This window comes from Sinocyclocheilus grahami, unplaced genomic scaffold, assembly GCF_001515645.1.
Source record: "Sinocyclocheilus grahami isolate Dianchi unplaced genomic scaffold, SAMN03320097.WGS_v1.1 scaffold21.1, whole genome shotgun sequence".
In the NCBI taxonomy this organism is placed as follows: domain Eukaryota; kingdom Metazoa; phylum Chordata; class Actinopteri; order Cypriniformes; family Cyprinidae; genus Sinocyclocheilus; species Sinocyclocheilus grahami.
In genome coordinates this window covers 3,302,572-3,316,888 of record NW_015505200.1, presented here as the reverse complement: position 1 = coordinate 3,316,888, position 14,317 = coordinate 3,302,572, and the positions used below count along the sequence as shown (strand labels likewise).

General features: G+C 37.2%; 1 protein-coding gene across 1 annotated transcript in view; it reads right to left on the bottom strand.

The window, feature by feature from the left end:
- Positions 1–14,317, bottom strand: part of LOC107558325 (astrotactin-1-like) — a 191,598-nt gene that overhangs the window by 96,084 nt on the left and 81,197 nt on the right. Inside the window, exons 3-4 of the mRNA XM_016241980.1 lie at positions 7,806–8,199; positions 1,653–1,802 (exon numbers count right to left, since the gene is read on the bottom strand). Coding sequence (XP_016097466.1) covers positions 1,653–1,802; positions 7,806–8,199 — 544 coding nt within the window. The remainder of the gene's footprint in view (positions 1–1,652; positions 1,803–7,805; positions 8,200–14,317) is intronic.

The window sequence follows — 14,317 nt, the reverse complement described above, 5'->3', positions numbered from 1 at the left end:
TATATATATATATATATATATATAAATTGGGCACCAAATCAGCATGTTAGAATGATTTTCTGAAAATTAAGCTTTGCCATTAAAGGAATAAATTAAATTTTAAAATATATCTAAATAGAAAATTAAAATATTTTAAATTGTAATAATATTGCACAATATTTCAGTATTTTTGGTCAAATAAATGCAGCCTGGGTGAGCATAAAATGTACTGTGCCATGAGTACTTTATTACTGTATGTAGGCTGTGAAAGTGTCCTATAATGAGAGAGAAAAATCTGAGATAAAGTGAGTAGCATTCGACTGATCATGTGATCTCACACACTCTAAGACTAACTTTATTAGATAGGACTGAAGTCTTCATGGGAGTGCAAACTTTTAAACATTTTGTTTCTATTCATTTCTGTAAAGCTTTTTAATGAGGCAAGAATTCCTGAGTGCACCTTTACATTTTTATATTTATATGCAGTGAATGCACAATCCAAGTGCATTGGGTATTAAAAAAGGCTAGTCTGAAGGTCAGAGAGAGGCCGTGTACATCTGCTGGACTGAGGTAATGAAGCATTAAAGCATGAGCAGAGAGTCAAATATTTGCCCAGCTAGGAAATCAGATTCTTGCTCAAGGAAAACACTTCACTGGACATCTGCTAATAGTGCTCAAAGTAAATCTAAGAGAAAGGAATTTGTCTTTTATAGTAGATATCTATAGGCATGTTTCCCTAAAAACCACCACCAACAACCAATATCAAAAGTACACCTCAAAAGCATATGAACACCTCATCAAATCATAGTTTTTGGTGGCCTGATCAAACCAGCAATGGGATAGCAAAGAGAGTGGAAGACAAATATTTGTGTGTGGTTATGATTACAGAGATAGACGTGGTTGGAATGAGATCTGTGTGGATGGAAGGGGATATTCAGCGGGGGTGTAATGGCTCAGATTTCTCACGGTTGGGTCTTTATTATGGTTCTGTGGTCACAGTTTCTGTACAGTTCGATTAATGCCAATAAAAAGAAAAATGAAAATTAATACTTTTGTTCAGCAAGAATGCATAAATTGCAAAAATGACAGTACAGACATTTATGTTACAAAAATATATATATATTTCAAATAAATGCTGCGTGCTGTGTAAGCTTTGTATTCATCAAAGATTCCTGAAAAATTATCACAGTTTTCACACAAAAAATATAAGCAGCACAACTGTTTTAACTGTTTTATTTCTAAATGTTTCTTGAGCACCAAATCAGCATATTAGAATGATTTCTGAAGGATCATGTGACACTGAAGACTGGAGTAATGACTGCTGAAAAATCAGCTTTGCTTTCATTGGAATCAGTACTTTTTAAAATGTATTAAAATAGAATATAGTTATTTTCAATTGTAATACTATATCACAATATTACAGAATTTGGTTTATTGGTGCATTGTTTTTACTGTATTTTTACAAAAATGGTAGTGTAATTGCAGTAAAGATTGCTGCAATTATGTGTAATATAAGTGACTTGAATAGTATATAGGCTAAGTTAGCAGGCTAATCAGCTAGTTTAGTACACTAAAATTAAAGACATGACATAAAACAACAAAACAACAATATACCGAACCGTGGATGGCAAACCGGTTACAGGAACAGTTTCACCCCTGATACCCAGACTCACCGTGCGTTTTGCTGGACAGACGCTTGCGCTGGTTGGTGGAGGTGTTGTGTGGGAGGAGCGTGTTTTGCTGGTGGTTGCTGTTGACAGGACTGGTAGCTATGATGTTATCCTTGTACTTGCTCATCAGGGACAGCTTTGTACTATCGTTCCCTGAAGGAAAAAGGTTACAATTAGGGATGAAAAGAGGTAGACAGATGAGTGCCAAATAACAGTCTACCAAGGGCATGTGGAGACACTTTATGTAAACGCGTGTCATTCAGAAGGACAACACTAAGTGGTCTATGTGAAGTATTTTCAGGGTTATGTTACAGTGAAGCAACTAAGAGCCTTCACAGCCCAGCGATTCAGAATATGACATTCCGTCATTCACCATTATGCAATATCGCCATCCCCTGTAGTTTGTATGCCCCTTCATAATGAGTAAATTGCACAACAAAGACAACTGGCACTGCAGGGTTTTTATTGTATTAGGCAAATTACTGTGACAGAATTAAATTGCTCCTCTCCTGCAAAGCTTTTTCGGGGTATTTTTTAATGGGCTACTCTTCAAGGCAAACATCAACATCCTTTCACATCACATTCCAAATTCTGTGTGTCCAATATACACGGACAATCTGGCACAGACTCAGGTCTGGTCATGTGACTTGCCTATATTATTGACTATAGCAGAGTTTAAATGGGTGCCATGGGTGCCGTGAACCGACAGCCAAATAAGCAGTTTTGCTTAGCAGGAATATATAGCATTATTACTTTGATATTTTTTCTGGGGGAAATGGCTTTAGCTAGCTAAATAAATGAATATGTCATGTTGATTTCCTCTCTGCAGCTGTTTTGATATAGGCTTTATCCAATTTCTGGAGCTCGCATTTAACCCAGGCTTTCTCACTCGCAGCCACATATCGAAAAGGCGAGCTCTGCTGCTGACTCTTGAGATCTCGAGGTGAAATAAATATTTTCATGGCCAGCAATGTGCAAATGATGTGCTTAGCACATGCAATTTAAATCTCACCGGTTCATGGGTGTAAAAACAGATTTGGTGTCACGTTGTGCATATGCATAAACCAACGTACATGACAAAAGGGGGGGGGGGGGAATCTATTTCTGAAGTTTTTTTTTTTTTGTAGCTATTATTTTATATTATTAATATTTTAATTAAATGTAGAAAGAACGTCAACGTGCTTTGACCATGTGCATTCATTTATGCATTCAAGGCCTGGTTGCCAAGTTGATTATATATCTCTGAAATTAGGCACTAAATCAAAACACTGAATTAGGAGTGTGAATTAATTTAGTGAATGATTAAAGCATGCTATTAAAATTATTAAGGTTACTGTCTAAGGTTTTTTTGACAATTTTATAGCCCAAATATTGTTGGGCATGTTAAAAGGGTATGTCGCTCAAAAAATAAAATTATATAATTTACTCCCTCTCATGTCATTCCAAAGTTGTATGACTTTCTTACTTCCATACAACATAAAAGGAGGCACGTTGCTGGTCTTTGCTGGTTGCTCTTTTACATGCAATTACAACAAATGGACAATGAAGCATGTACATTTAGAAGATGTAAAAGCACCATAAGAATTATTATGAAAGTGGTTTATATGACTTGTGTGATATATTCCAAGTCTTCTGAAGGAATAGCTTTGTGTGAGAAAAAGCTTGAAGCATAATTGTCAATGATGTAATTGAAAATCATGACATCCACTCTCTCTTTGGCACATGCATAAGATATTTTCAATAAATCAGTTGATCCAGTTTACTAAGCCATGAATGCTTGTGTGAATGATTTGTTAAAGCATATAAAGACTTCCTAATTAATTCATTTTTTTTAAACTAGTGCTGTCAAACGATTCATTGCGATTAATCACATCCCAAATAAAAGTTTTTGTTTACATAATGTGTGCGTACTGTGTAAATGTATTATGTATAAATAAACACACACACATGCATGTGTATATTTAAGAAAAATGTTTTACGTTTATATATTAAATATATTTATATATGAATATATGAATATAAATGTATACACATAAACATTTTCTAAATATATGTTGTATGTGTGTGTCTTTATATATTCATAATAAATATACACAGTACACACACATATATTATGTAAACAAAAACTTTTATTTTGGATCTGAATATATGGTTGACCTGAAGAATGAAAGCTTTATCATACATTTGGAAAATTATGAGCTATATCACTGCTTATCGACACTAGGGGTGTGACAATACACTTAGCTCACGAGATGAGACAAAATACAGATATTTGGTTAACTAGAACAAGACAATATTTTAATACTATTTTTAAGAAATTTTCAATGACAAAATATTTGTCTTTTAATTACAAAAAGTAAAACAATGCCGTTGTATTTTGAAATATTTTAACTAATCTAGGGCTGTAACTAATGATTGTTTTGGTAATCAAATAATTTACTGATTATTTTGACAATTGGGTAATCTGATATTTTTAGTAACACAAATAGACCTAAGTGAAAACCAGGCTAGTATGACTATTTATATATAAACTAACGATGAGGCAATAATAGTTGGCTCAAATAAAGTATCAAAACCAAGTAATTACATGGTTTTATTGAACAACACTGTTAAAATACATAATGTAATATGCCTACACAGGGCCGGCGTGTGCATATAGGCGAACTAGGGCGGCAAAAAGGACAGAGATTTTAGTTTATCTTTTGGGCATTCTTTGGAATTATTGCACTCATATCAACAAGTTATACGTTATCAACAAGTTATTAAGCTGGACGCCAGCTTCATAGTAATGCCGCTCCCGCGCTGTGCCCCACCTGAGCGGCGTCAATATCACATGCAAACCACCCTCATGTAGGCTACTTCCATAAATGTCATCAAAATGAATAAAACTATCCGGACATGAATGACTTTTGCTACTAGTGATGTCTGATGAGTTTTAAAGCCCGACACGCGCTTCTGAAAGGTAAGATTATAGCCTACTGTGAGAGAAAATGTGGGGGAGACAGGTGGATACATCCACGTACATCCCCCAAAAAAAAACACGGTTTTGGAGCAAAACCGTATTTTTTTTTTTTTTAGCCAGGTAGCCTAGATATTTAGCCTTTATCATTTATAACGCTACGAACAATGTTTAATTTGTAAATTGCGAGGTCCCAGAATAAAGCGGGTTGACGGATCCGGCAAGTGATCAGAGGATGGAGAGGTAATGTGCGCAATCATTTAGTGGACCCACTTAAGTGATTACCAGCTTGCATCAGTTGCTTTTATAGAATGCACATATACTCTAAAAATCATGGTTATTTTATTGCAAACATTTTTTGTGTTTGGGTAGTTTTTGTGTAACCCAGCTCCTGGGACAGGAGAGTCGCAACAACCCAGTGTTTGTAATGAGCGCAGATATTTTGCATTCTCTTCAGGTAAGTGTAGTTCTCAGTGCCGCCGACTAGCATTTCTTTGGTCAAATATAGGTTTGTGTATGTTTTATTTAATCTATGAAACAGTTTCTTTGCTGTACAGCATTTTATTTTATGAAAACCAAGTCACCTAAACAAGCCGCATCAGTCTTTTTGCAACGATTAAATGTTTCATTTTTAATTGTAAAATGCTTGTTAAACGAGTTTAAATGTAAGAAATGTTGTATACATGTTTAAACGGTAAAATATGCTGTATTAAGAACTGTATTTAACTAAAAAGCATTTAGAGAAAGAATAAATAAATTAAATAAATGAAAAACTAAAACGAAACCAACAGCAGTTATTGAACACCTAACTAAAAATAATAATCAAAAAGAAATAATTGTTTTCTAATCAATCTCAGCATGCTTTAATTTTGCATCGCTAGAGGTTTGCGTCAATAAGCTTAAATTAAAATGTCTTCGGTCTGCACCCTGGAAGTGTTCTGTTAATTCTGCTAAACTTTAATTACTAAAACTAAAATTAAAACTGAAACTAAACTGTATAAAAACTAAGGCTATAAATATGTTCACAAAATAAAAAATAAACTAAAATGAACAAAATTATTTATGAAACCAATAAAAGAAAATTGAAAGCGATATTAAAATAAAAACAAATTTAAAAATGCAAACCTATAATAACCCTGACACGAAAATCTTTCAATGGTGCGTGAGGAGGGGGATCCGCCAAATGAGGTTATCGGAAATCGGAGGTGCTGGACCCTGACCCAGCTTGTTAAAATTACACCCTGACTATGAATAGGGATTTAGGCTGTACGAGCACGGCTTGAAGAGAATTCTATGTCTCTTTTAGTGAAAATGTTCAAACGATTTCTGTGTCCTGAACAACGTTTGTCGAGCTGCTTACAGGAAATTCTCCCAAATCTTCCCATGGCCACTTCAGGCCTGTACATAGCCTACACTTAATTTGCTTTTGCAGCTATAGCCTACTAGTGGTTATTTTATATATTTTTTTATGCTGCAGTAGGAAAAAATATATAATAATCATAAAAGACGCCAGTGTCTGCTTTATTTTAATGCAGTTGTACCAATAAACAAAATCTCCAGTCTTTCACATGCATCTTAATGATCGTGTTTAATTGTGAATGTGAAGTGGGGGCTGCACTGTAGGATTTTGCCTAGAACGGCAGTTGAGCTCGCGCCGGCCCTGTGCCTATACATAATATGAACATAACCAACTTAAGTACATTATGTTTTATAACAAATACCTGCAGAGGGTGCCAACGGCCTGGTGACGTTTCACTTTACAGCGTGATTAAGCAATGTTCAAATCCAATCAATTTTAATATTTGGCCACATGCACACTCAGAAACTTTTATTTTGTACAATAAATGGCATATTTAGAAATATGAACGTTGAACGTTAAGCAATTCAAATTCCCAGCATACATGTGTATGTACAGTATGTACAGCCCCTTTCACACATACAGTCTTTACTGGTAAATTACCGGTAAGTTACCATTAAGAGATCATGTGTGAACAGGACCTTTTCAAATATCCCGGTAAATTTGTTCTGGCGATCATATCATTCTTATGGAGATGACATGGTTACTTTGAGCTGTTTACAAAGCTCCACTGCTTTTTAATGAGTTTTTCTATGTAAATATGCACTAGATGGACATCTTTGACCATTGCACCTTGCAGCTTTTTGTCGCGCTTCTCCATTCATCAGGGCTGCGACTCTGCAATCGGATACTATTATGAGCGTCTTGTGTTTATAAGAGCAAAACATTATGATTGGCTAGTAATGTTAGTTTGGTTGAGAGTGAAAGCTGTGCTCCTCTCATACCACTGGTAGGCGAACTCATGGACTCGAAAGGGATATCAACAAGTTTTTTTTTAAATGTAGGGTTTTTTTTTTTCCACAGCCAAATGCTGCACGCCGGCGATCCGGCACCCTGCCGGAAAACTTTAAGCCCTGTTTTACTCAGCAAGAGACAGCAAAGACATGCATAACGTTACAAAAGATTTATATTTCAAATAAGTGCTGTTCTTTTGAACTTTCTATTCATCAAATAATTCTAAAAAAGCATAGAATGACTTCTGAAGGATCATGTGATGCTGAAGACTATAGTAACAGCTGCTGAAAATTCAGCTTTTCCTTTACAGAAATAAATATAATAATTAAAATAATAATTAATATTATTATACAATTCTTATACAAATATAACATATTTATATATATATTATATTTATATATTTATATATTTTCTATACTAAAATAGAAATTATTTGTTTTAAATTATAATAATATTTTACAATATTACTGCTTTTACTGTATTTTTGACCAAATAAAGACTTGGTGAGCAGAAGAGACTTCTTTCAAAAACATTAAAAAAAATAATAACAATAATAAATTCTACCAACTCCAAACTTTCGAACACTAGTGTGTGCCATCTAAGAAATGGTGACTCAGTGAATATGAATAAATCACTGGTGAAGATTTAAAAGACTCGATTTACTGGGATGAATCAAAATCCACTACTTAAAAGCTTCATTCAATGAAATTTAATTGAAAACAACGGCCTGTGCACATTCACAGATTTGGAACAACATTAGGGTGAGTAAATACATTTTATTTTATTTTAATTTATTTTAGTTTAGTTTAGTGAACTATCCATTTGACTCTGAGTTTTTCAAAGATCTTTACATTCATGCAGTGCAGTGTGCTGTGGGCTCACATACCTGGAGTGAGATCCATGCCAGCTTTGTCATTGCACCCTTGAAGTGAGTCGAGCGTACGTGTCACCTGACTGGTGAAGTCCTCACCGCCATTCATGCACTCCCGCTGCAGGTGGTGGCGTAGGTCTGTAATGTCATACTCGTACCCGTCCAAGATCGGAGTCTCACGGATGCTGAGGGTGCCACTCGAATTGTGACCCTGCCCGCGCGAATTTCTCAAACTTTCCCGGGCCTGTCCACCCATCAGCACAGAGGGGATGTAGTGAATCTCATTGGCTGCTTCAGCACTAGCGCTCTTTTGTGGCTGAGGCACACGGCGACGTTTACACCAGCGTCTACGAGTGTACAGGATCAACACCAAGCACAGGATGGACAACAGAAGAGCAATCATACCACCCTACAGAGACAGAGAAAATGGGAGGGAGGACGGAAAATGGAAGAGAGGCAAATTTATAGAGAGAATAATAAGATACTCCACTGCAATTCAAGAGAAACCAGAGGATTGAAGAACCAGATTGAAGAAGAACATTGTGCATTTGCCCAGATTACTCCATCCACAAATAAATACTACTCAAATGATTCCATCCAAAATTATATATGAGGATTCATAATGTGTGTAAATCTGATTCAGGTATAGAGTGCTGCAGGGCTGATTAATTTTTTTTAGGCCAAAACCCAGAAATTAGTTCACATTTTCGCACTTCCAATTCCATCGTCCTGTAGTCAATGGGTTTTTTGAATAGTTAAATGCCTGGTTGTTAGGTCTGGGGTTAACACAAGCTCAATATATTTTCTTGTTTTATTATGTGACATAAAATACATCAATAATACCCCCTTTTGTTTTTTAAAGCTTTTACTTGAAAAAGGCAGCTGCTAACAAGTGGCTAAATGGTACTACAGAAGTTGTCAGTGTCAATAAACGTCATCACACTGAACAGGTAAACTCATCTACTCACTAGTCCGCTTTTACAGCCTCATTGTGTTTATAATAATGTTCTTTAAAACTATTCTAACTTTTAGGGAAATTTATTTAAATTTTTTTTGGAAGCATAGTGATTGTGACAATGAAGTCATGCAACCGTGGTGCAGTGGTGTATAGTATTTGAGAAAATGTATTTAGTTACTGTACTTAAGCATCTTTTTGGCTTCTTTGTAGTTTTACTGAGTATATATTTTTCCAAAATATATTAGCAACATTTACTCTCTACTTGACTACATTTTTTAATAAATACATAAAGTACGCTTTACTCCACTACATTTGTGATGACTAATGAAATTACTAGTTACATTTCACATGGCACCTAACTTTTTCTACAGCAGTTTATTTCTGCTACTAAAGAAATAATATCACCATCTACAGGACGTCTTGCCTTACTCACTCAAACTTGTCAACAAGGCTACTTTACACATATTAGCAGGTATGTGACTCGCAGGTTTTTCATATATGAGATGAGGACACGGCTGAGACCTTTTTGAAGGATATTGGTTTACTTGATTTTTGTAGGCTTATGTTGGTTTATTGAGCCTATATTCAGTACGAGTAAAATACTTAAGTACTGTTAAAATCAGATACTCTAAGACAGGGCTGTCCAAACTCGGTCCTGGAGGGCCGGTGTCTGGCAGAGTTTAGCTCCAACCCTAATTAAACACACCTGAACCAGCTAATCAAGCTCTTACTAGGCATAGAAACTTAAAGTCAGGTGTGTTGAGGCAAGTTGGAGCTAAACTCTGCAGGACACCGGCCCTCCAGGACCGAGTTTGGACAGCCCTGCTCTAAGACTTTTACTCCAGATGTATTGGAATTGGTGGCTTGTAACTTGTAATGGAATCATTTTTGTTGTAATGTATCTGTACTTTTACTCAAGTATGGTTTTCAGGTACACTTTACACCTCTGCCGTTTAATAATTTATTTATAGCCTAACTAAAGTTCCTTTCAGTCGGTCACTCTCGACGTCACGTCGGATGACCGACGAATTGGGATCTCGCTTGGAGAGACTAATCTACTTCGAGTGTAACTAAATGAGCCAATGCACATTGGCATGCGATTATTGCATCCAGCTGCTGCTGACCAAAGTGTGAGTATAAGTAGGCAGCTGGTGCAGCGCATACTCAGCTTTTCGCTTCAGAGCCGAGCGATTGTTTCGTTCTGCTCCTGACTACTGCTTCAGAGAAACTCAACGAGTTCAGCACACTCTAGTAAGCTCTGGTGCTGGTGGTACGGCGCTTCAGCGGCAGTGGTTCTTCCTGTGTCGAGTGGGTTGCACACATCAGGCTGCACTATCCCCTGTTTGTGTTGCAGGCGGACATCTCCCCTGTGCACTTCAGCACACTAAAAGAGCAAATTCTAAAAGAGCAAACTCTAAAAGAGCATTCACGGGTGGACATCTTTTTAAAGATGCCTTTCCACCCGTGCATTTCTGGATGCGATCATTATGGTCATGATCGCTGCCTCACATGTCTGGGCATTAAACACGCTGAGGTGGCGTTCGCGAATGAGTCATGTTCCCATTGCGGGAGAATGACCGTAGCGGAGTTGTGGACCAGGCTCCGTTTCCAGCAGCCTAGATCTAGGCCTCCCCTTGGCGGCCCGCCGGGTGACGCTACTTCTGGCAGTAGCCGGACTGGTCTTACAGTGACGGTGAGGAATTCCCCTCCGAGGGCTCCTCCTTCCACCGGCACTTCGCAGACAGTGGAGCCACCGAAAGAACAGGCTGGACCCTCTTGTGGGGTACCACTTGTATCCTTCGGTGCTCCCCCCGACGATCGGATGTTGATCGCTGCATCGGAGAGTGAGCCAGACCTTTCTGGAGATGATGATCCGGCAGCGCTGCCACCTTCTGGGCGGCCAGCAATGCCGGATATGGATACGGAAATGGTGGCTATGCTTGCTCGGGCCGCCGAGAGGATCGAGCTCGAGTGGAAACCTCCACCGCGTCCCGAACCCTCGAGGCTGGATGATTGCTTTCTCGGGGTGGTTCGCGCTGGTTCTCAGGGCCCCATCCCAGTGCCTTTCTTCCTGGAGGTGTATGATGAGCTCACTGGGTCGTGGACGGCACCTTTCACTGCCAGAAACCGCCTCAGTGGCTCATCCTCCCTCACCACCCTATATACACCACCCTGAATACATTCAAGAGCAGGATGGCGGTTCCACTGAAACATTTTTAGAGGCTCCTGGGGCACATGGCAGCTGCAGCGGCATGGGGCTGCTTCATATGAGACCACTTCAGCACCCAAAAAAAAGGGGTGCAGGAGGCTTCCACAGGACACTGGAAGGGGCAGTATCTGTGGCCCTTTGTTAGGGATCCCAATTCGTCGGTCATCCGACGTGACGTTGAGAGTGACCGACTGAAAGGGAACGTATCAGTTACATATGTAACCCTCGTTCCCTGAAGGAGGGAACGGAGACGTCACGTCCCGTCGCCACAGCTTCTGTACCACGGCTGAGCGGTCGGGTCACCGGCTCGGCTCCTCAGCGAAAACCTAAATAAGCGCTGCACCAGCTGCCTAATTATACTCGCGCTGTGATCAGCGGCAGCTGGATGCAATAATTGCATGCCAATGTGCATTGGCTCGTTTTGTTACACTCAAAATAGATCTCTCTAAGCAAGATCCCAATTCGTCGGTCATCCGATGTGAAGTCTCCGTTACCTCCTTCAGGGAACGAGGGTTACATATGTAACCGAGACACTTTTTTACTACTGACAATCGTATTTAGGTTTCAAAATTAATAAAAGATTTTTCATGTTTTTCCATTTCTGCAATAATCTAAAATCCGATAAAATAAGCTTTTGGTTTGGCCTACAAAAATAAGTCAAGATGACTGGCTCACACACCGGAGACATTAAATCTGTAATACTCAAACTGAACACCCAAGTTATGAATTGCAGTATGCTCCTTCCACTGTGCCTCTAAGGAACATGCTATACAAAAAAAAAAAACATTATATTCAAGTATACATTTGAACTGAACTGATGGAAACTGAACTAAATTGAATCCAACTGAACTTATTTAGAATGATCTGAATTAAAGAATAATCACTGATAAAAATGTATTCTGTGGTGAAGTAAATACTAGGGGAAAACAAATGTAATGTCTACATTAAATAATTTAGTTCAGGCAGGAGTTTGCCTGAATTTTGCCTGAAAAAAACGAGTACATTCTATATCAGTACTCAGTTCAAGCTTGTAGAAATTAAAGTATATTTTACTTGGAATTGTGTATGTTTACAAAGATTATTTGAGTAAATATCAAAGGTATGATACTGGTGTGCCCATTATTCACTGGGACATGAATAACTAATAAGGTTTAATTTTTCACTGTTTTTGAGTTGTATTGACACTGTTTTATGAGCATAAAAAAGCATGTTTAAAAGCATGTTTTTTTTTACAGTGCTACGATGTAGAGTAAAGTTTACAAACAATGATTGAGTAAGATGTACTTTAGTACTTTAATATTGCAGAGTAAACTTCAAATGATTGAATAGAAATTACTTAACAAACTCTAACTGGCCAAGTTAAATGTACTTATTCTCTTTGATAATTTTACATAACTTAGTTAAGTAGATTTGACTTAATGCCATGCTTAAATTTACTTAAAAAATATGTGTGTGTGCAAAAACATGCAAAAGAAAAATTAAGCAAATTTTACTTTTTTTTTCAGTGATGAATTTCACTCATTTCACATGTAAAAAATTCCCTAATATTCTCACGTCAATGTTAGAAATTAGTTGCATGTTAAGTATTAATATTTCAGCTATGTTTGCTGTACCACAAAAACTCTTCTTATTTACATCATTTATGCTGAGCCAAAATATGCGTGTGCTTTAGAAAGAACTGGAACTGCAATAAATTGTTATTTATTGATTACAAATGCTCAGCACTTTCAAAGGTATTACATCAGTTTTCTGGTAGTGCAGATATGTAGATGGACAATTACAAGGGGAAAAAAATTATTATGATTTCAAAGAGATATGCAATATGGAGTACTAGTTGTCTGTGCATTTTACAAATATGACCACGATTATAACTAATTATGGGGTTATAATTATAACTAATTATAATTAGATGTAAAATAACTAATTAACTAACTATAAACAAGTTCCCCTTTAGTCGCTACAAGACAGTGTGATTATAATCTACATATGCTGCTAAAGACTGCTGGATAAAAACCATACCAAGATTGCGGCCACATACAACACCAGATCCAATAGATAATTAGTTTTGTGTAATTCGATTTCCTTTGGGTCCATCACTTTGAATTAGCCAAACAAGCTAAATGTAACTTCACTGCGGAGAAAATTATGAAAGGCTGCATGTTACAGACGGTTTAAAATTAGACCAGATGGGATATCTCTTTATGAAGGGGAAACTATTAAGACCAAATAAAACATCAGTCTAGCAGCATGAGGAGACCTAATCCAATTAGCCAACGGATACAATGAATGCTATTATGGGTTTGTCACATTATTTAGCAACTTTAAGCAGTATTATATACAGTCGTGGTCAGAATTATTGGCACCCTTGGTAAATATGATCAAAGAAGGCTGTGAAAATAAATCTGCATTGTTAATCATTTTGATATTTTATTTAAAAAATTCACATAAATCTAACCTTTCATTGGAGAATAAGAATTTAAAATAGGGGGAAATATTACGACATAAATGTTTCTCTCTAATACACATTGGACACAATTAACGGCACCCTTTTATTCAATGCTTTTTGAAACCTCCATTTGGCATAATAACAGCTCTGAGTTTTCTTCTATAATGCCTGATGAGGTTAGAGAGCACCTGACAAGAGATCAGAGACAATTCCTTCATACAGAATCTCTCCAGATCCTTCAGATTCCCAGCTCCATGACGGTGCTTCTCCTCTTCAGTTCACCACACTCATTTTCTATAGGGTTCAGGTCAGGGAACTGGAATGGCCATAGCAGAAGCTTGGTTTTGTGCCCAGTAACCCATTTTTGTGTTGTTTTTAAGGTTTGTTTTTGGATTATTGTCCGGTTGGAAGATCCAAACATGACCCATTATAAGATTTGTAACAGAGTCAGTCACTTTTAGATTTTTTTATCTGTTGGTATTTGATAGAATCAAAAATGCCATGTATGTAAACAAGATGTCCAGGACCTCCAGCAGAAATATAGGCCCACAACATTAAAAATACAGCAGTATATTCCATTGTACACATGGGGTACTTTTTATCCCTATGTGCACCAAACCCATCTTGAGTGTTTTTTGCTAAAAAGCTAATTTCTTAATTACATCTGACCATAGAAGCCAGTCCCATTTGAAGTGCCAGTCGTGTCTGACAACCGAATATACTGGGGATTGTTTTTGGATGAGAGCATTTTCTTTTCTTGATTTTTTTTCTTGAAACCCTCCCAAACAACATGTGGTGTAGGTGCTGTTTGATATTTTTTTTTTTTTAAGGTTTTCTGACCCTGAGACTCATCTATTTTCTGCAATTATCCAGCTGTAGTCCTTGGAGAGTCTTTAGCCACTCAAACTCTCCTC